This window comes from Cephus cinctus, unplaced genomic scaffold, assembly GCF_000341935.2.
Source record: "Cephus cinctus unplaced genomic scaffold, Ccin1 Ccin1_scaffold1038, whole genome shotgun sequence".
Lineage (NCBI taxonomy): Eukaryota > Metazoa > Arthropoda > Insecta > Hymenoptera > Cephidae > Cephus > Cephus cinctus.
This window is the reverse complement of record NW_014333571.1, coordinates 11828-32302: the sequence shown is the minus strand read 5'-3', so window position 1 is coordinate 32302 and position 20475 is coordinate 11828. Positions and strand designations below refer to the sequence as shown.

The window sequence follows — 20475 nt, the reverse complement described above, 5'->3', positions numbered from 1 at the left end:
CGAAGTGTTTTTTTTTCAATTTGTTATATGTATTATCATTATATTTTCCAATAACCCTGCGCTGTATGAGGAAATTTTGTATGACACTGATATACATACATATATCCACAGTTGGGCAGTTGTGGAAGATTTTTATAAGTTCGCAATAGGTCATCCAGGGTTCAAGATCACAGGACTACCTCGCTGGTCAAGGATTTTTGAGGTAATAATTTATTATTGAAAATTCATATCAGAGTCGAGGAAGAATGGTGGATGGAATGCAATGTAAAGGAGGAGGTTATATAGTAATTGGACGGATAAAGGCTAGTACGGTAATGATAATATCATAAACGGAGAGAACCGTATGATAATTTCTGCAAAATTAGGGATAAAAATTACCAAAACTTTCGATAAGATTTTTCTACATGGAGAAAAGTGAATAGCAAAGTAAATGCTGTATCTTCGGTGAAAATCACTAATTGTAAGAATAATTTCAATAAGGAACAGGGGAGGGCCTGTTTATGAAATTGAATATACTGAAAGATTATTATAATTATTTACATATAGAATTATTGTACGACAATACAAGATTCATTTACTGTACTGTTATTTTTAAATCTGTTTCTTTTGCCAGCGATTCATTATTTCTACCATCGACATTTACTGCAAAATATTTCAATTATTATCAGAACAGGAAACGATAATAGGGACTACAATATTGTTCATTCTAATGACTAATACTTATTGGCTGTCGAAAGTTATTCAAATATACAATTGTTATGATTATTTCATGTATCTACAATATGATAATGACTATTATTTTTTTAATGAAAAAATTAGAAGAAAACGAATAACGTTCCAATGGTAATAATCTGTTCGTTCTATGGGGTGAACACAAGTCGCCAAAAATACATATATGATAATTTGCAAAATGGCTTGACTACCAATGACAACAAAGAGTGATATACAATAAATATAAAGTTTGCATTCAATCAATACGAAACGCACTCTTCATCTATAGGTCATCCAGATACTCACGTTGATTTGCATTCTTCTTTTCCTTATTGGCTTCTTAATGTGCCAGTAACTGGTGTTGATATTGTATAATCGAAGTAGTCTTTTTTATTAACCAAAGATCTCTTAATAAATATATGGTAATTTTGTTGCTTTTTTCTCTTCCATACAAATGATGGCAATTACGTCGGTTGATCTTCGACTGTTATGACATACGATTGACTTACGATAACTGAAAATGGACCGTTGTCGATCGATTATCATCACTTGCAGTATAGTAAAATTGGCTGCAGAGACTGCGAAGAGAAATTGTAATTATGTATATAATGCTGTTTTACACATGAAGTTCAAACGACGCAGAGTAATATGCTGCCTGGTAAAATTTTACACCAATATCAGATACTTCTACAGTTTTCTTACACTTTCAAATTTAATGGAGTAAAAAATCTAACTAAAGTAGGTATATCTTGAAATATATTAATTTACCATACGACTTCGTAAAATGTATGAAGACTTAATTCATTATAATTACATTATTGTTTCAACTGTAGGTTTTTATGATATAGGCTAAAATGTCAATGTTCATGGATTACCATGACAGTCAGGGTAATTTTTAGGATTAAAATTCTTTCCGTGTATATTTATTAAAAATAATTTAAAAGCGTATACGTTCTTTCCGACTATCAATTTTATCGTTATCGTTCATTAAGTGTCTCCTATGTTACGCGATAGAATTACTTTGATGATATGATCTTTCTAGAGGTACCTTCCATCGGACGGAGAATCTTATTACCGAGGTGCATATACAGTTTCTACACTTTTCATGGCGGTTTTGCTATATGTAGCTCTGGTAACTTTTGTAGCCTTTCCACATCATGTAGTGTCGATATACCTTGATCCTAAAAAATAGATAACAATATTTGAAAACAATTCTCGAGACACACATAGAGCATACTTTAATCATGACGTAACTTACGTGATATTCCTTCCACTTCTCATAATTGTGTCTCATATATTCTATCATTTCAGGCATGTCTATGAAGGCTAGAATAAAAAATTTTATGAATAATTACGAATCAAAAAAGAAATTCTTAAACGTAGTGGAGATACTGTTTCTTTTAAAATATAATTAGCGGTAATTTTATAGAAGTGGTATGATAATACGTACAGTCCCATGCATCGATCATATCATTAATGATGAAGTCAACAAAGCCTATTTGGGATTTTGGTATTGAACATGTCATTCTGTCGAACATAGGCATGACAACAGGCATTTTATTTTTCTTCTCCTCGTCCGTCTGTTGATATGAAATTTGAGATTAAATATGTAATTTAAAATAAATATGGTGGTTAATGGTTCTTGGAATTATTAATACTTGATTAAAATATTCCTCAGCGATCCGCCTTGCCCACTCGATGCAACATTTAAGAGGTCGCGTTGGATTTGACACATCAGCACATTTTATTATCATTCTCTTGACCAGCGTTATATTTTCTGGCAGCATCAGGACAGCCATATCTATAGAGTCTGAATAAGGCTGTAAGAAATATTGTTGACATTTTCATGAATTTATAGTAGGATATTCTTGTACATAATTATTTAACGATTATCATTATTATAATTTACCTCTGATAGACCATCTCCAATTCTACTACTGCCCATGTTAACAAATTTGGCAAGGTGCTCAAAGTGCTTCGTCATTTCCGTCGCTAGAATCATATCTATGACATTCTGTCTCATTACTTTGTATGATTCTCTTTCCAAATTCTAAACAGTCGAAGAAACACTACTTGTTTATAGGAAGCTATTGGAAAAGTTTTATAAAGCTGTACACAAGGCTTACCTTAAACACATTGACACTGTCATCAGCTAAAGTCAACTTGAACGTCAAAGCTGCATGGTGGGACTCAAGTACTGTCAAATCATTGTACAGTATTGCTAGTTTGTTGTCGGAATTGCAGAGGAATTGGCTGACAATAATTTTGTAAAATTATATAGGCAAATCGCTGTAATTCTAGAAATTATCTGTATTGAACCACTGTTACCTTGACCGCCCAGGATGATCAATATCATGAGCGGCAGCAGCAATGAGTGCAGCAACTTGATCGGATGGATTTAAAATTGCTTTTAATCTCTCTGATTGCATGAACCTCGCAGTGGCTTGCAGAACATCAGCAGCGTGCGTAGAATTATGATAGCTATTATTTGGATTATAGTTCATCTCCACTATTGTTAACCAGTTTTGTATTGTCTTCTCGTCACATCCTAAGACTGTAGGTGCATGATAAAGACACATCAAGCTCATCCCCAAGTAAACTAGAGGTCTGAAATATAATGGGAGATTTGAATAGTAATTTTACTTAATTACATTAGCTAAACTATATATTTCTATTGTACTTGTTGGAGGTAATTTACCTTCTACCAGACAAGAGTTCCAACTTGAATATGTCAAAGTCCCAATTGAGTCTATCATTTAATAGTTCCATTATCTCCTGGGGTGCTCGATAATTCTTAGATGGTACACGACCCCCTTGGGTATTGAGCATTTTGATCGGTGCAAGCTTCCCCGAAGAATCATTGGATGATCTTCTCGAATCTCTTCCATAATTTGGAGACTTATAAAAAATTGATTATATCATTAGGAGAAATTATTGAGTATTTAAAATAAATATAGTGAACTTACCGCTAATAAAGCTTCGACCAAGTCAGTAGCTACTGGATCATTGTAAGCTCTTGCATCTTCTCTCATATGTGGTACATACAATTCTGTAGTTTTTAAGGTTTCAATCGCCTGTGAAACATCATAATGATTTTTGTAAATTTTTGTCCCAAAAACACTTGTTAAATTTATCCTAGCAATGTAGGCCGAGCATTATTTATGTTTAGAATCCGATGATACCTTATCAATTTGCATAGCAACTTCCGGATGCGAAGCGGATGTTTCCGTAATTGCATTCGTCAGTAGAGTAATCACTTTTGTGATTGGTGCCTCCAGAGGTAAATTGTGCAATTTCGCAAGACTGGAACGTCTTTGTGCTATTGAGTGGTTTAACAAATGTTTAGGATCAATCTTCTTTTCTTTATATACTATTTATATGAAAGTCATCGAAATTTACTGTCACTTCCGATTGAACGGATGTCGAATGACCCTCTGCGTAATGAATGTAAACTTCCTCTTGGATGCTGTTGGACTCCCGTACTGCTCGGAGCAACGCCTAAATTTTCTAGCAGATACGTAGTGTCGTGGACATAGACATAATGGGTAGGTTTCCTGAAAGCGTATTTCTTTTCTGAGTAATCTTATCATATTCAAAGTCAATAGTCAGGTTACAAGGATTAAACAAATTTTGAAAATCAATGGAAAGTCATTCAAGCTAGTTTTATAAATTTAATAGGAAACTATATCTTGAAACTGAATGACAATAAAATAAAAGTACAGCTTATGTAAGAGCATAGTTTGAGTTTGAAAAATATTTTCTCAATAAGTTTCCATTTGAAAATAAAAACATCACAATCAGTATTTCTGATATTCCATTGCCACACAGGCTTACTATTGTTATTCTCTCCTAGGCATTGAATGCTTGAAATAGAAAATATATTATTCTGTCAAGTTTTAATTATTATGATCTGACCTTCCACTGGCACAGAATGGTATTATCCTGCAATTTATGGTGATGGTATCATTGGACTTTCTCTTGCAATTCATATTGCCCTCCCATTCTCTACCACGTTGCAACTGCTGATCCATTAAGATTGAATTTTCACTTGTTATTATCTCCAGGAGATTCTTCCCCACTATTTCTTCTGGTTTGTAACCCAATAGCTTCTCACTGGCTCTGTTCACAAACTGCAACCAATAGAATCGTTCTTCAGATAGATGCGCCTTAGAGTGTTGCCCTAAATTTAAACTTTTATTTTTCATAATAAATCTTGTATGTTTAGAAATGATATTTTTTATACCTGTACAATATGATGATCATTTGTTATGTGCACCATGTCTCTGCATCTGTCTACTGCTAAATGCAATGATTGGGCTGCTGCTAGTTGTGCTCTTGGTTGCACTTCGCTTCCATAAATACCCATCAATTCATTAATAAGTATGCCTTCATGCGAGCATTCCATAAGCACCTGGAATGATGACAAAACATTAATGACTTATGATGCATAAATCTTAATGAAGTTGAATGGAGGTAACGTAGACAGTGGCAATGAATGTAATTTATGAGAATACTTCCAGTTATTATTTTGCAAGAAAGAAAAACAACTTCAATTCTGACAATTGATCCTTAGAAATCAATGTGTACAAGTGTACAGTAACATTCCAAAGAAAATAAAATTAGATGAAGAATAAGGTTATCGGATTCTTCAAGATTCTTAACAAGTTTCATCATATTCATATTATTTATTTTTACCGCATTCCAAACCCAACTAGAATAAGACTAAATCGAATTCATATTTTTATATTTGGCATCGTTGGTAATCGTGTCCTTCCAAAATTTACAACACGCAAAATATGGATCAACTGTGAAATTCCATTGCGCCCAAACGTCCTTTTATATAGCAATTAAAAAAAAAGTTATTGCTATCCTTCATCACAAAACACGTCAACTTCAATTCATAATAGCAATTCATCGACCACCACATTCTGTCTGCTTCAAATTTTCTAACGCCCGTTTTTTTGACCACGATTCAATGCGTGAACTTGGTTTAATTGCGCTATTAGCCAATCAGATACTTGCATTTTGAAGATAAACGGAATTTATACATCGAACCGCGTTGAAGAAACGGACTTAATTCTGTCATTCCTTGATTTCTTTTTTTCTACTTCTCACTGAATCGTTGCTCCATTTTTATCAAGTTATACTTCAACTTCATTTTTCAATTATAGTTTAACTTCATTTCTCGTTGGGAAAACGAGTCACGCAAATCGCACATTTGCACTTTACATCTCTGCCGTTTCATCTTGAATCACGAGAAATAATCAAGGTACAATTTTCAAGGTGCATAAAAAAGACAACTAGCTTATGCGAATTGAATTACTGAATCGATTTTAAAGAATTTATACATATACATATTACCTGTGTAACGGCAAGTACTTTAAAGTGGAAGCACAGATGGTTATTTAAAAATATTATTTAAAATGCACAAATTATGCAGATGTCAAATGATTTGATTGTTTTGTTTCTATGGACAATTCTTGGAGGTAATCGTACAAGTACAATTGTCAAAACTGATTGATGTGTCCTCATAAATTATTATTTCACTTGATATTGTCTTCACGTTTCTTTATTCGATTGGTATTCTACTGCTTGAACTTACTCTGTTGAATCCAGTTCCCAATAAGTCCAAGGTGACGATTTCATCCTTATCGGAACTCATCAGAAATCTAAAAAATTGAGACTTGCATACAAAGGGGAACTTGTGTATTTCATTAATTTGTAAAATCTGTACATATGATACAAGAAGTTTCTATTAGTTTCCAATAAAAAGTTATCTTAAACGGTACACGTGTAGCGTAATTTCATATATGTACAGCAGGACCGTAGTTGTTTCGAGTATTAAACTTAATCTCATTGTATTTGATAAAAATTGACTTTCAGTGAGATTAGAAGAGGTAGCGTGTGACGTATAGTTGGCGTGGTATATAAATAGATTAACGATGAGATACAAAATAAAAAAATACAACCACAGCAACACGTTATTCCTTATCAGAGAATGACGTGTCCAATTGTCGACGGAATTAACTATATTAGTTTTTTTAAAAGACATTTGTAAAAAATAAGGTATCATATATTAAGAATTTTTACAATCAAACTTTAACTGACAATGTTTGTCATACTCACGATTTTCTCACAACCGCCACAATCACACAATTTTGATTACAGTTGATATTTCTAATGGCCCTGTTGATAGGATAAACATAAATTAATTATTAAACGCTCAACTTATCTAAACAAAATTTTTTCTGATACTGATTACAAAAGCATAAGCATACGACTACGTGGATTCATATTAGTACAGAATTAAAATTGTCTAGGACTATACACTAATTAACATGCTCTAACTCTTTGTCAATGTGTATTTAATTTTTTTAAATCTTTAAACAAATAATATACTATGTAGTGCGTGATTTTGTCAGCATATATTGACAGCACAAACAGCACATGACAGTTCGATTCTATCAACTCGCATAATTATGAGAACGTGCTCAACATTTGAAATAGATTTTGAATTAAAAAAAAAAACATACTTGCAAAAAGCATCTCCTTCCGCACTACGTTGTCCTCTGCGATCAATGATAACGAGATCATGACATCGATTTTGAAATGATTCCACTGCCTTTTCAATAGTTCTTGCTATTGTAACGCTCCAGCCTAGTCTTCTCGCTACATTTCCAAGAACCTCCAACTGCTGATCGTCACGACCAAAAGCCAATAATATCTGTTAACAAGAAATTATAAAGATCGTAATTCCATGTTAAATCTAGTGTATCAGCATCGTAAAAGTGTTAGTCTAAGATTTTGTTGTCTTAATAAGTAAAGTAGTATAATTTACAGAAAACAAAGAGTGTAAACGAGATTTGTGATTTTCGTACTAAAAATATTTGTCGACATCAACGACTGACAAACTAAAACAAATTGTCTTACTTTGACGGGACCAGGAATACAGGACGTCAGTAAGCTTGGTTTTAGATCCTGAGGTCCTTTCTGCGAAACAAAAATAATTAAGAGTCTCTCGTAAAGATTAGCGGCACTTCATAATTTCATTATATTTACTACGACATTTTGAAAATTTTTTGTATCACGCTCTTCTTCATCTTTCCACAATATGCGTTCACGACGTCTCGTCCGTGGACATTTTGATCTGTGCAACCGAACCTTCGCGTTCGTAACAGAACTCGACAAATCTTTCATAAAAAAGTTATAAAGAAAATTCAACTTTTTTTTATCTCGCAAGCAATAATAAATTTTCTACGAGCTCAGAAGTAACTCTGGAACTTGATTTAAAAAATTTGTCTAGTCATTTGTTTTTTACACAGTTATTACAGCGTGTGCGCGGAAAAGAACGCTTGATGAAACAAAAACGAAATTCAATGGATTCAATTGAACGCTATAATTTTGTGAATGACAAACAACATACATAGTTCATTTGTACAGCTTTTAGTGTAGTAAAAAAATATAGAAATATTCTTGGAGCAATTTATTGCATAACCATTTCCTGTCCGTACTATAATCAATTCAATTGAATTTCGCAACAAAGGACGAAAGACGAAAGGACAAAGAACACGAGTAGTTCCTCCAATGCATATACAAACTAATGAAAACAGCTACTTCTGTCTCTTGAGTCAAATATTATTTGCTGAGACTTTGCGAATGGCTAGCAACACAAATAGTTTATTCCTACATCCTGCAGTCTAGTAAGAAAATATTGAGAAATTTTTGGAAGAATTTAAAGTATATTTTCCTGTACATTTCCTGTCTGTGCTGTAGCAATTCCAATTGCATTTCGCAATAAAGAAACAACACGTGCATTTCCTCCAATGGACGTATAAACTAATCGAAGCAACGACTTTTGTGACGTTATATTATTTATGCGATGCGTGACTATGATGCGATGAAGCTAAGATAGCTGCACGGTCTTTGTTCGAAAAATGTTATTGCAATCGATATAAATAAAAGTCACTGAAAACAAAAAATAGCTTTTATTTAACCGCGTCTCCGCAGCAGGTAGACGTCGCCAAATCTTTTACTACGTGTATATTTTATAATCGCGCTGATGGAATTTATTGTAAAAATTTCACTCGTCAAGGTTCATTATCCGTACCACGTGAAATCTTACTTGAATCCGAGACAGAGGCTGCTGCCAATTCGGCGCAGCTAGAACTTTCACTTGCATCTTGTCGGTATTTGCGAAACATTTCTTTCTCACGGGCACACAAAGCATATCCAGTAATCCTGCATACCAGGATTCATTACTCTCGTTTATTTTGCTGTAACTGTCGTCGCTCTCTATCAGATGAGACACGTAAATAGATGGCTGTGTCAATCGCCTCGTGTCGCTCATATTTATCGTGTGTAATCCGATATGTGTTAATTGATCTTCCATCGATGGATCGCGCTGTTTCATTTTTCGAAATTTATTACGTAGGCACCATCATTAAATTTATTTATCGATTTGAAAAAACAATTAATTATTACGTAGCCAACATAGTTCCAATGACTTATTGCACTTGTACAAATGTCATTTTTCCCAGTTTTTCATACCTATTTAGTCAATCAGGTCTTCACTTTAATTACATATTATTACGATAGTGGTGTCTTTGTATTGGTGATTATTATTAAGCACGGTTCACAATTCGATTCGTTCTATTTAAATTTGCTGTTTGAGCTTTAATTAAATTCAGTTCGTAATTTTTCGTAATCGATTCGCCTTCAACTTCACGTATGTGCTGTTTAACCGATGAATAAACGAATCGATGGACTGATCATTTCCAATCGTATATCAAGATCGGAACTTTCGTATCTTCGTAATAAAATCTCCTGTTACCGATAACAAGTGCGATGCGACGCCTTGGAGAAACTATCGTAACTCCTGGGAAATGTACTGTTTTCTATAGTTCTAATAATACATATATACTGATAGCTATCGATAGACTCGTATGACGTTTTCGTAAATAAAGGAAGAACATTTTTATATTTAACACTAAACCTACTATCGACGGGTCATTTGCACCTTTTAAAGTCAAAAATAGGTTTATAAAAAATTATCGGTAGGTTTATAATTAAAAATCAGTGATTAAAATTGTTAAGGAAAAAATATTCATACGCCGAAAGAAATGTATAGTCGCGATTATGAAAACAATATTTAGCATTTGGACAAGAACAAGTTTCTAGTAAGAATTACAAGAATTCTAGTAATATTCGCAAAAATTAAACTTACTGAGATTTAAAATCGCAGTGGCAAACTCGAGACGGAATTAGTGTGGTTATTATTTTTTGTTGTACAAAGATTAACCCAATGCTCTAGCAATGATTTTTCTGTGTACCACAACAACTTGGATCAAGTAAAATGTACCGTGAAAATTTGCTTAAGAAAACAGCAGATGGTGGATAGTAAAAAAAAAGCGTTAAAATTTCACACGTGCACATTAATTCAAATCATCAGACAGATAATCACTGATAAAAATTATTAATACAATTTTGTGAACACTTTCAATGTCACAGTTCGCAAATTCGCAATTGTTAATTGTTTTTTTTTGATACTCGACCCTATATGAGGGCATAAAGCCTTAAGGAACAAGAAGAAAACGTTAATTGGATTTCTCTATAATTTGCTGTAATTTCAATAAGGAAAAAGATTTTTCGATCAATCGTAACGTCATTTAATGTGCTCGATTAGGTTTATTCCAATAATACAAATTCAACATGGTATTAAAGTGTCGCAACGCCGGATTTCCTGTGGTTCCAGGATCTGTATATAGCTTCATTATGCACTGAGAAGTCTCCAAAAAAAATATTCTTGGGAAATTCATAGATTTTTACGCGTAGAATAAAAATGTTTTGAAACATTTAAAAAAAAATAAAATATTTTGTTTTTTTGACATCTAAGAGTTCCTCAAAGCAAATTAATGAAAATTCATCGCTGCATACGGTACTCGGGAAATACCACGACACAAACACTAAAATTAATCGTAAAATTGCCACACGTTAAGTACTACGTGTATATTTTTTTAAGTTAACAGTAAAATTTGTCAGCTGATTGTGTAAACTCGTGTAAAGTATAGTCCATGAGGGAACTTAGCATTCATTTTAAACGACAGTATAAATATTTGGACACTTTTAGATTAGTATGTATGTTAGGACACATATAGACCGATATTACCATATCGGTATTGTCATCGCATCGGATCGATATGAATTTTGTGATAAAACTCTTCCCAAACAAGATAAATATGTGTCGGAAAAAATTTATCATTCTAGGAAGAGCGTGAAAAAATTTCAAATGCATTTTAATTTTCTTTTAAAAATTCTTTTCGTTCTCAATTAAATTGTCCTGCATTAGCAAACAAATACAAGGACAAATGATTAAAAGCAAAGTAATTGCGATTCGGTGTAGAACAATAACAAAAATAAGTATCATTGTGGATCACTTGGCTTTTATCAGCTGGAGAGGGATATTTAAAAATTGATCGGTTTTTCGTCCTTGTTGACGTTATCAATGGCAAAGGTAATTACGATAGGATAACGGATAGATACGTGAGATCAAATACTACAATAAGGTGGGACGTGATCGATACGTCACGCAAACGTCATGGAAGAATTAAAACGGGAAAATCGACTATCAGTACATGATTAAATCGTGTTGCGTAGAACTACACGAATACGTCTGAACGGTGAAAAGTTTCGTTTGAAAGACACAAGACAAAAATAAACTAGAGAACCTGATACAGATATTTGCACATTAACTTTTGCACTTCGATCAACTATCACGTGCAGATCTTACGCTTGATTACACTTTTAATGTCTTTGTATAATTTTTTATCTGAATTTGAATGAAACCTTAGGCAAAGAAGGAAACAATGTGCAATGCATTTACAAGTAAAAAGAATCTTACAAAAATTAACTTACGGCTGTTGTGTATTCCGTGTCGTCATCTATCGTCGACATAGTTTGGCCCGTTATTGATTTCTGACTCCATGCGTCAAATATTTCCAACCGATTGTCCTCCGTTTCGTCACCTGCAAAGACGAGTAACATATTGAAATAAAAATATACTCATAATATACATATATATATATACTGAAGTATAAAACACAAAAATTATTTATATAAATGGCACTACTATTTATTATTATTTCATATACATCTATAATGTCGATAACACACGTTCCTTAATAGTCAGGAAAGATTATCATGACATCTCTATCTAACGTGGCGTCAGTGCTTTTAATTTTACCTCAAGTACCCTGTACATCCTGAATGATTACAAAATTCTAAACTGTGCGATGTTTGCCATGATAGCATTAACCGCCGAGGATAACTCAGCCCTTATCACGATTGGAGATTCGATTTTATTACTTGGCTTATCAACTTTGCGAAATATTAGCGTCTGCTGGAAGTTATTATTAAAAATCAAAAAACACTGTCAATCCCTCGATATCGATGGATAACATAGAATTTTTATCAATGTATAACAATTCATTTTTTTAATATTTATAAATTATCTAATCCAACCCACCAACCTCAATTACAATGCACAATGCCCAGACCCCACGCATAGTAAGTGCGTTGATCCGACGTCAAGAATTATAAGAAAAAATTAAGTACAATTAAGTCGTAATTGTACATATGATTGCAAGGTTTGATTGAGGAGTGCTCTCAATCTCTCTATACAATAAAGAATCAAGAGCAAAGCACAGAACTAATGTATTCCAAAACAACCATCAAACATAGTAGGCCACTTCTTTAAGAAAATTAAAAATTACCTAGGTCTACGATGCACCGTACTATCACGTTGTATTGCTGTTAGGATTATTTCATTTGACAACCTTAAGGTATTTCCTCGCTGCTTCACGCGCTTTTTTTGTTTTCAGGGCGTGTCAATATTTATTGGACGCAGTATTAAAGTATTTCCTTGGGCCGATAAAGTATGCGCGTGGATGATTAAATGTCATGACGCAAATCGTTGCTAGGTATATAACACAAGTTTCGATAGGGTTGCCTGCCATGATCGCGTTGGTGAAATAAAAGCAAAAAAATCAATGATGACTCGAGTAGTAAAAAATTTTTTTAAATGTAAAGCAGTCATTTCAAAATTTTTCCATATACCACTCGTCAAACATTTTCTTCGCTAAAAATCATCCGGTACTTATTGGTTACATTTATACATGTCCGATCAATTGATACTGCGGTGCTTCAGACGTTGTGATAAATAAGATCCATTTCTCGTACAGGCAGATATTTCTAGCGAGAGTAAACGTTTCTGTGTTGACTGAACAATTGATATTTTGAAAAATTTCTTATCAACACTTCATATAGACTCTTAGGATTTTTTAGTTTTACGTCTATGTTCTCTATTGTGTGTCTATGGTTCTATTTGAAATAAACCGTGGGACTTGTTCAATTTGAATTTACGTCACGTGATATTTATTTTTTTCCCCTCCGCCAATATGCTATTCCCACTCTACATACCGTTGTGTAGTATCTCGCTGTCTGTTTCCAAATTTTGTGAATCTTCGTTGAGAAGATAACATTCCGCCAAAGAGGATGTCATATGGATCACCTTCTACCTCTCGCAATCATCTAACGTAAGAGAGACGTGACGACAATAGAGTAGGCACACTCACATATCCCATGATGACGATGATGACGATTAATGAATTTAAGTCGCTTTCGTTATTGTAAATATTCGATAAATCTAATATTCAACGATAAACTTTAAATAGCATTCCGCGTCTGTGGTTCACTACTGCGTTAGTCAAAGTAATAATATAAAACTCTATTAAAGTACTAAGTTAGGAACGTGACTTAGTATTTGTAAAAAAAATACATACATCTACAAATAGATAAGAAAATTATCAACAATGATTATTCTGTAAATTGTATGTTACATCAATAGTATGGATATAAATTTGCATATCACACACACAATAAACGGACAAAGTAGACCGAGTGGATTTTGATGACCAAAACTTATTGAAATAATCAGTTGAAATAAGTCGACCAATAATAAAGGTAATAGGATATTTTCGATACCACTGGAGTCATTTAATGACGAATCATTAACAGATTGAATATAACTACCGCGTTCGACTTATAATCGAGGCTCTTACCACTTGGGACAATATTCGACGATATCTAAAGTCTCTCTGTATTTATACGTCCCAATAAAATCTAATCGTTTAGGCAATATCATCTGATACGTTGCTTTGATATCAAGCACCATTTGTACCCAACGAATAAAGCAATCTCGAGGATATCGTTGGCTCCTCATCGAAATCGTGCACGAAAGTTGACCCGTAGAAAAAAAGAAAGTTATACCTACAGCAATAACTCAACCATACTCGGAAGTCTCACAACACGACTGTACCTTTTAAAATGAATTAAATTGATACCAAAACTTTATAGCATTGAAGGATTACACAAAATCCCTTTTATCGACATCTTGCATCTATACGATTCAAGCTAATCCCATCAATCAAATTAAATAAGTGAAACTGGGCTATTTCCTGGCTTAATTGGCTGATCAGGAATACGGCCATTGTCATCTGTTAAAAATAAACCAATCAATGACTAAGACGCTAATCGTATGATTGGAACTTCAGAAATGTGTTTAATTGATAGTTTTATACAAGGCCGACGAAAAATATCATGTAGAAATCATCTGCCCACGCGAGTTTGAACCTTCGGCTATATATTAAAACACTTTTACATTTCAGCTGAGAAACTAGGTTAGCGCAGTAGGACCAGTTTAGAAGCCGTTTATTGCCGGACGTTTCCTTGAGACTTTTATAGAGAGCGAAAGAACCTGCAGGTAATGAAATATATCTGCCACGGCGTATATATTACACCTATACCTGGTCATTCTAGCCCGTTCAATAATTATTAAGAATTATTATAATTAAGGCTCATGTATTAACGCGGGGAGAGTGTGAAAGATCGAATTTGAGAATGTTAATGATATATACATTAGTAAGTCTTCATACAACGAAAACACACAAGTGTTGTCGTTAGATATAAATCCTAAGGATTTATCCATGCCGTGTAAACAGTACAGAAATATTTATATACGTGGTATGAAAAACATCCGGATACAACAAAAACAACATGAGACTTTGATCATACAATCGAAGCACATTATTTAAAAATCACCTCAAGGAATTCTTCTTTTGAAATTAGTAAGAACCAATTTACAACCACTTTTGTATTATTTTAGTCAACACGTACAAGTGAGTGACAATGCGCGCCACGTTTTTTCAAAAGTGAACCGCAAGAAGAGTGCGCTGATTCAGTTAGAATAGAACGAAATAATCAGATAAATGTATTCAATAAAATCACAAGTTCGCAATTCTCCCTAATCCCATTGCTTGGCATCCCCGCGATACAAGAAAATTGTTCACAAAATAATTCACGACAATTCGTCCTCACTTTTCTTTCCAACTGTCACTTTGTTTCACGTAGTCCGTCCGAACGACTCCTATTTATCGTTTTTCTGGTCTTCTAGCACTATTTACTCGATCCAATTGCACATTGATATTCCTCTCGATCCTGATGTACTATGATGAACTCTAACGAAGTTCATGCTTTATGACTGCACACGGGATAATCGCGATGAAGTATCGTGCGCGGTGTGTAACTGACTGTTATCCAAATCGTTGAGAAGATATTGTGCTTTCGAGAGTCAATGAGTGAGTGAGCGAACGAATGAAAGAGCGAAAGAGCGAGTGAGTGAGTGACATGCGTGATAGCCACGGGCAATACCTGAACGGTAGGCTTATATAGAATATATGTATAATTTACTATACTCGCTGCTTCTCAACACTATAATATCTATACTAATTTTGTATAATCTATCATAAAACTATTTTGTTTATATTTGAGAAATTGCTTGACGTCGGTAATTTTAACGTCATATCAAATAGAGGAAAATTGAGTACATACAGTGCTAGATAGTCATTTGAAAACACAAAATAATTTATACAAGCGTATACAATATGGTTATAAAATATTCATATTGTCCGATTAGAAATCTTGTCAATCATATTCTTATTGTTGATACTTTAATACACTAATGTTACGGATATTCCATTGCGCGATCCTCTTCGTTGACAATTGGCTTTAATGAATTATGAATGTGATATTTACTTCCCGTAATAGCCACGATTTATAAAGATTGTCTGTTGCGCATATGTACAACAACTACAGTAGGATCTGTACTGGGCATATAGTGCGCTTAACATTACTACGTGTCATGACATGTTCTGCTGATTATAAGAGGTCATTATGTCTTGTTACATGAAAGATTCACTGTGCGATTTATTAATTCTTATTATTTATTGATTTGCGAAACTCCATACTGTGCGCGTTGTTACTGAATGATGACAGATGTAAATTTGAATTATTTATATTGGATGCCATTTCGTATTACGTGTATTTCATAAGGTAGATTTATTGACTCGAAGCTGCAATATTTTTATCTCGATTTTATATTCTCGATTCGCTATATAGTAATATCATATTGGACTCCTCTCGTTTCACCTATCTATATTCAATAATCGAACAGTATTGTAATTGATGATGTCTATTTATAATATGGATACTGAGGTTGATCCGTTTATTCTTTTTAAATAAGCAATCCTATACAGGCATGTTATCAATGTCCAATTAAGCTGTTTAGTATATGATAGATAATTGGCATTAAACACTTTAGAATTGATTTAAAATTGTCCTATAATATTTTTACATTATACAAGTGGGAAATTCCAATTTTTTCATTAAATTTTTATTCTACTTTTGTTGCAAGTTCAGAAGTTACATTTGATGGGTTTTGACATTTGAAGGATACAGCCTATAAATATTTATAATACAAAAATTTACGAATCCATCCATTACAATTTGACTACTAGAAAATTCAAAAAAAAAATTATAAAAATCTTTTCATCTCCTACCGTTTCTATACTAATACCAACCAGTATCATAGAGATTCTAGACAGACCAAGAATATCGACTTCTTATGTAAAGCAATACTGTATAACTCTTATGATTTCTGTGGACCTAAATTCTTTTTTTCTCTTTCTTAACCCTCCCAGTCATAAAACTTACGCGTGTATTACATTGCATAAGTTACCCATCGATAAATCAATGTTTGGTAATATATATTTATTGGTGCTATGTATATGCTATCTAGAAACTGTAATCAACCAACTATTCCTCATGGCTTCTAAGGTAGGCAATAAAGAGTCCATGGTGCAAACTTATACGTGTTATTAATTAAAGATCTCAGAATATACATATAATATTCGATACCAACCAAAATTTCAAATAATTCTAATAATAATGAATTGCCTAAGGCAGTTGATACAAGACTTGCATATTTCAACAAGGTATCTTTTGACTTTTAATCAAGGAATGTGGATTTGTAACAGTGTAAAGAAATTAATTTATTGATACAAGATATTAGGTATAATATCTTTCACGTGTTAGTCATACGTGAAGTTCATCGCACCCCAATGCTAGCCTACGACGTATATAAGGAATTGACCAATTTTCAAATAACTTCTACAGATAATCTCATTATACACAAGATCCATCCAAGATTATAAGTAACGGTTGCAGGTGAAAAATGTTACAGAATCATTTCAATGAAGCAGTGCTGTCAAATACTGCAATTGAAAAGACCTGTAAATTGATTATCAAGAATTGTCTTTTGTTGTCACTTTAAATTAATAGCAACCACCTGTATACACGTATTCTTTGAAAGAGTGACATTATAATTCTCAAAGTGAAGATCACGATAAGAATGATCTACATGCAGCGTGAGTATATTCCTAAAAAGTTATTATCGACCATGAATTACGAAATCATTGTTAATCAATCAATATTTTATTTAAACTGAACGATTTTGACGGCTGCTAGGCTATCGATAAGTATATCAACTAAATATTTCGAGGATCAAGATACAGTCAATCGAATCTTCGTAACTTCTTATAGGCCCTGATTAATGCGTGTCGCGAATGATGACTCCTGTTGATATGGTGGTTAGTGGTAGACTGGGTCAAGGAGAATGACTGTTGCCGTGAGCTTCGGCTCTCTTTACAATAAAAAAAAATTAAATAAAATAAAAGTACGAAGAAGCCCAGATATATTAAAAGTATTTGGAATTGTACGTATCTTGGGATAAATGGCAACATTCCCAAACATCTTCACAGATTCTTGAGCTTCCACTAAAGTATCGTTCGCATGACAACATAAAAACAACGTTTCAGCACCTGCGAAGCAGCATTTACTCACTGCCTCTCTATTGGTCCTGAATTGCGAAACAAGTTTTGGAAGGTAACGTCACGTGCACGCGACACGTAGTAAATGACTTGCTCAATGATTTTCGAGCGTGATCGCTAGACACGGAGAGTCAGGTACTAGAGAGTCTTTGTAGAAATAAATACACAGTCTTCTAACCTAAAAGCACGCACCGGTGAATATTATGTATGCCTATGCTTATTATATCATAATTATTACTAGATAGAATAATCATTTACTGCATATGTACTTTCTCTTTACACAGTTTCAATCTAACCTTGTATTTGCATAAAAGTAACATTTTGACAATGTTTAACAAAAACGTATACTCACCATACTTGACTAAAGAGTCTTTTGTATCTTGTCCGTCGTATGATGCGCGACTCTCCAACTTTTCATGATCCCTCATACAGTCGAGAACGGTACTGGGTGTGCAACCCATTTTCTAGTGTTGATGATGATGATGATGAGAATGGATAAGCGATACCTACGGCCCTGTCTTGAAGGTACTTTTCATTGCCAAGAATTTAGCCAACAAGGTAAAATCAGGGTGTGTCTATAATTTTGTTCGACTTTGATTATCTCGCATCTGAGATTTGATTATGATATAATAAAGTGTTGTTGTAAGTTGATGTACGGAAATGACGGATGGGATGAGGATAAATGGATATTGTGTACTAGTACGGAACCCTGTACCGGCGAGAATTGTTTTTCGATCGAGTTCGATGCCATCTATAAGACGACCCAAATAAAATAATTGACATCAGGAGACCGCGTATCCTGGGAGAAACTGATTTTTTATATGCTACGTCAGTTTGACGTTTGATAATTCTGGAACAAAAGAAAAAAATACTTTCTTTGATTTATTGATAATTGAAAGTCGTCATACGTATTTATAGTATACAGAGTTGACGTTGAATTATGATTAAGAATTGTAATATTTATTTTGAAAAAATTTTTAGGCATTGAATCAAAGCAATTCAACTGTAGTTTTCATGCACAGATATATCACTGATTAGGTTTATACGACGTTAAAATTAGCATGTATAACTTAGGTATTATAGGTACTATGTTTCAATGTTTTGTTGTTTTCTTTGATAGAAAGTTTTTTATCGAAGCAAGTTTTCCACAATTGTCTTACGACTGATCATAAAATATTGTATTGTAAGTCATTAAATGGTGATCCGAGCATGCACAGGTGTTGTGACTGTATCTCTATAGTATGAATAAGTCACATGGGAGAGTCTTGTCCCAAATATTGGAAATAATAGTTTTTTTAACCAACCTTTATTTTATGTCTACAATAATATTACAATTTGTATCTATAATCATATTATTAGACTCAATAAGTTTTCCACTAAAATATCTGTTATTTAAAATTTTGACTTTTCTGTAAAATTATAGATTATTATATGCATGACTTATACTTACAGGTTATAAAGGTTGATAAGAAATCACGATTTGCATTGATTTAGAACTCGAACAACAAGTCCACTTGTGATTTCTTGCACTCACAATCATTACTTTTCAATTTATTTATAAGCCAAACGTGTGGAAATCTTGTCGAATTTAATCTCAATTATTTAATACTGCTTATTAGCTAATTACGTCTACCACGTGATAATCTTGATATATGAAGTATTTATGTAGATTCACATCTGGCATAAGTAGTTTTATTTTTAATCTCAAGTTTCACTTTTGCAATTGTTAAATGTACTAGGAATATGAAGGGTTTTGAGTGATCGCTAATTACGAATATTAATGCATAAAGATTTTTAGTATTGATAGTGGAATATAATTAAGCTTATTAATATCTGATAATAAATCACTCCTTAATTATCACCTATTATGAGCGAATATTTTAGTTTGCTGTCGCTAGTTCAAATTTCACTTTCATCAGTGGCATTTTATTAATTACAATTTTATTTTGACCAAATACGTATACGCAATCTACTAATATGAAAATTATTATGATTTCAAAATCAATTAAAATAACGTATCTAAATTTATATTCAAAAATATATCAGCTTTATACAAAATCATGAAAATAGCAGAAAAGCTATTTTGTATAAGTCATGTGTGTCACCGTGAAAAACGCCTTCTCTATTCTACTTTATCTAATCAGTCGTCAAGTGTGTTCACGTCACTTTAAAGAAATAGCTACGCGGTTTTAAAAGAAAGCAGTGCAATTATATATATATATGTTAGAAGGCAGTTTCCAGGACTTTTTTTTCTTGCGTATTGGCAGTTTCCAGGAAACTTGACATTTTCCAGAGTGGTCCTGGAAAAATCCTATATGTAACGTATACGTCCAGGGCCGTTTAGCACACTCGCACCAATTTTTACAAAAAATTTTTGATGCTGGACACTCGGAGTTGTGATGGGTTAAGAAGTAGTTCGTTAAGTTAGATTAGGTTAGAATTTCAATGCCACATGTCCAAAGGTTTCGTTTTTTAGAAAAAAAAA

General features: G+C 33.2%; 1 protein-coding gene across 13 annotated transcripts; it reads right to left on the bottom strand.

The window, feature by feature from the left end:
* Nucleotides 1-513: 513 nt before the first annotated feature.
* Nucleotides 514-19745, bottom strand: LOC107271743 (high affinity cAMP-specific and IBMX-insensitive 3',5'-cyclic phosphodiesterase 8). Of its 13 annotated transcripts, none has more exons than XM_025088997.1 (20): nt 19441-19745; nt 18343-18840; nt 11623-11732; nt 7642-7701; nt 7245-7435; nt 6838-6897; nt 6314-6380; nt 4955-5122; nt 4627-4841; nt 4111-4265; nt 3894-4030; nt 3678-3785; nt 3410-3609; nt 3040-3318; nt 2838-2964; nt 2621-2761; nt 2370-2531; nt 2162-2291; nt 1970-2037; nt 514-1892 (listed from the first exon to the last, which is right to left on the bottom strand). In XM_025088997.1, the coding sequence occupies exons 2-20, from the start codon at nt 18449-18451 to the stop codon at nt 1815-1817; spliced, it is 2565 nt and encodes an 854-aa protein (XP_024944765.1). In that variant the 5' UTR covers nt 18452-18840; nt 19441-19745; the 3' UTR covers nt 514-1814. The 13 variants fall into 13 exon arrangements, 12 of the variants coding, with proteins under 12 accessions (XP_024944765.1, XP_024944766.1, XP_024944768.1 ...); XM_025088998.1 differs by lacking the exons at nt 18343-18840; nt 19441-19745 and adding exons at nt 13186-13296; nt 14866-18336; XM_025089000.1 differs by lacking the exons at nt 18343-18840; nt 19441-19745 and adding exons at nt 13186-13296; nt 15142-18336.
* Nucleotides 19746-20475: the final 730 nt, after the last annotated feature.